General features: G+C 41.2%; 1 protein-coding gene across 3 annotated transcripts in view; it reads left to right on the forward strand.

Moving 5' to 3' along the window:
- ACSL1 (acyl-CoA synthetase long chain family member 1) overlaps positions 1-1,642 on the forward strand; it is a 48,559-nt gene extending 46,917 nt beyond the window's left edge. For all 3 annotated transcript variants that reach the window (XM_087737809.1, XM_087737807.1, XM_087737808.1), the window contains exon 21: positions 3-1,642. In XM_087737809.1, the coding sequence (XP_087593935.1) occupies positions 3-143 (141 nt within the window). In that variant the 3' untranslated portion in view covers positions 144-1,642. The remainder of the gene's footprint in view (positions 1-2) is intronic.
- Positions 1,643-3,317: the final 1,675 nt, after the last annotated feature.

Here is a 3,317-nt window from a genome sequence, read left to right on the forward strand (position 1 = left end):
AGGTCAAAGACATTGTCATGCACGCTGAAATGTTTTCTATTGAAAACGGCCTGCTGACACCAACGCTGAAGGCGAAGAGACCAGAACTGCGAAAATATTTCCAGTCACAGATAGAGGAACTCTATGCTAATGCCAAAATGTAACTGAGAATGGGATGAGGAAAGTGGCACACGTCTGTCTACTGTTGGCCTTCATATCTGTAATTTGACTACAGCAAACATAGGGAAGGAAACTGTGCAATCATTAACTTGTACAAAAATGGGTACTTGCCATAGGAACATTGAAGAAATGGAACACTGCCTTACTGTCAAGTTGTGTTGCATACTGTTTTTATGGTGACCTACAATTTCCAAAAAGAGCCTTAACTATAAATGGTAACTATATGTAAGTTATTTAAGACTTCCTTGGCCAAAAATGGGACTCTCCTTCACCAAGGAGCTAAGGTTTTATTGCCAGCATGTTTGCTGTCTGCAGCGTATTTTGCAGTTGTCAATTCCACAAAGGATTTGGCAGGTTTGAAAATGCCTCTAAAGTATCTTGCATCCTCAGAAGGATTACTTTAATCTGTTCAGAAAAAAAAACAAAACAAAAAAAAACAACCACCAAAAAAACCATCTACAGTTGTATAGCTGGTATTGCATCTTGCATTAGTCCTAATATTAACTGGGGCAAGGCACCTGAGTGTTTTCTCCCTTCTATATGTGCAGCTGGGTCTGAGATCTACTTTTATAAGGTAGAAGTCAGAACTCCATGCAAAGGAGACTGATGAATACAAGTTCCTCAGAGTAAGTCTGCATGTGATGGTTCCGCACCAAAAGTGTGGATGCAGTTAATTCAGCAAGCGTAGCCTTTGCTACCTTAACACAAATCCAGAGTGATGACAGCCCTGTAAATGAACAGATCCTAACTCTGACAAGAACACTAGAGACCTAAAACCAAAACCATTCAGGAGGTTGGGCTATGCTAACAGTCAGGTAAACATTGCACCTGTACTAGCCACTTGTTTCCCTGTAATGAATGTGTATTTAAAATGCATTTTTTTTAAATGTGCCAGGTCCTCTAAGCAGAAGAGCTTCTGACGTAACCTCTCAGTTTTCTGTGCTTTATGTATGAGCCACTGAATATTCTTCACTGAATAGCAAAATAGGTCAGGTAGAATGTTTTTGCCTGATGCTTTGCAGCAATTGGCAGTATTTAAATATGCCAACAGAACTGTGTGTTGGCACAGGATAGGTATTTGTTCAGGGATAAAAACCTAATTCCTGCATAAATTACGAAATAACTAGTTACCTTTTGTTTGAGAAATCAGCAGAAATAAGCCTTATTACAGCATAAGTCTTTTGCAGAGTTGGTTTTGCATTAGCGTTCATTGCTGTTCTTTGAAAACATGGATATATGTAAAATACAAGCACAACAAGGTTTGCACTAAGATTTGTGTGTGATTGTAATGCACTACTCTGTAGCATAATTTCATACATGTGTGCAATGAAGGTACACAAATCCAAGTCAACTGTTAGAGCAGTAGTTTGTTACATTGGAATTCAAATGTTTGCTTAGTGTTGGTTATTTCTATGTTTTATAAAACCAAAAAAAATTTTCAAAACCAATGAAGGAAACCAAAATAAATATTTCTGCATTTCAACTCAATGAAGTGTTTCTTTATCAAGGAAAGATGCTGCTGACTAACAAGCCAAGGCATAATTTGGTAACTCTGACAAGCTGTAAAAATCCTCCGCTACAAACATGCGAAATAGAGGATAAATGCTGGTTGTTGACACTTTACTTTTTGGAAGGTAACTTTCTGCTTTGGTCTGACATCTGTGTGTAAGTTTTTGGCCAGTATCTGTAAGAAAGGGATGCTGTTGTATGTAACTTGCTTCATCAGTATATTTAAACACCACCACCACCACCAATCTTTATTTTTGTCTTCAGTATGGTTTCTCATGGTTAGGTAGTGTTCTTACCATCATAAACAACTTTAAGGAAACTCTAGATTTCACTCAAAACTCTTACGCTGCTTTTGGGTGGTGGTGGCTGTCCTTTCTGTGTTGTCATCATTCCTCCCCTTTCCCCCCCTTATACCATGCATCTGGCTTTAATCAGCAGTATAGTATGGAAGATTTTGTGGGCAGATTTATCAGACCATGGTAGATGAAGCATCACCACCAAGTTAATGTTTAGAGCTGTCCGGATGTTACTGTGAAATAATAAGCACACTTCTGTTCCTAGTCATGGTAGACTTTTCTTCTTTTTCAGTAATTTTGTATGTTCCTCTATACATTCCTTCCCTGCTGAAGGAACCTTAAACTAATTTTTTTGTCACTTATTGAATACCCTATTCAAATATGTGCGTATGCTGCTTGGAAAGACAGTGAAGTGTCACCACACCTCTTCTATGGGAGATGGCTGAGAGCTGGAGCTCTCTGGAGTTTGTTCTTAACCAATCCTATCAAAGAAAGCTTTCGGGAAGAGCCACCTATTGCTACAGAAACAAAGCTGTGCTGTATGTAGTCTGTACTACTGCTTGTTACCTTTGGCTCATGGACTGCTAAATGACCAGCAAACTCCAAGTAGAAAGAGACCACTCCACTTTTAATCCTAAAGTGATATTTTACTGTGTTTTAACTTATTGGGTTGGAAAAAGGGGGGGGGGGGGGCAGCAGCAGGTCACTTGGAAGAACACCTTTACCTGTGGATAAGAGGTGTGGCATGAAAAGGGCCCCTCCAACTAGTAAGACTGTTGCTGACAAAGGGCTAAGCCTCCTATTAACAACTACATGGAGTGACTAAACGCCAGAGATCTGGAATTACAAGTTCCTACTTCTCTTTTTGGCACACCATTATAGCAAGTAATATTTTTGTATGTTTTGAATCTAACTGCTCTGAGTTTTGGATGCTGGATGTCAGGTTATTGTTACAGCAATGGTCCTGCTCACTTGTTTTTCTGGATAGGTAGGAAATGTGAGACAAGCTATGTTTTGGCCTGTTTTACGTACACAGCGTCCATTCATGGAGAAGACCAGCTGGCGGGGGAGGGTTGTAATGTGGTTTGTGGGGAAAAAAATGGCCGGGAGAGCAACGGTCAGGTGAATTCCTACGGAACACTGAAATCCTAATACGCTGCTGCACAGCGCACACCTTGGATATGCTTGGGCCCTGGGAAAAACCTCGGCCCTCCATTTTAAAATGATGCGTGAGCACTGGAGGCGGGCAGGCCCCTCCCGCAAGCGCCTTCTCCTTCCTCCCGCCGCTTGTGACCGCCAGAGGAGCCCTGCGCCCCGCCGCTTTTCTCCCCTGCCTCCCCACCCAGGCCTCGG

This window comes from Nipponia nippon, unplaced genomic scaffold (assembly GCF_047370975.1).
Source record: "Nipponia nippon isolate SJK-2023a ecotype South Korea unplaced genomic scaffold, ASM4737097v1 scaffold_6, whole genome shotgun sequence".
In the NCBI taxonomy this organism is placed as follows: Eukaryota; Metazoa; Chordata; class Aves; order Pelecaniformes; family Threskiornithidae; genus Nipponia; species Nipponia nippon.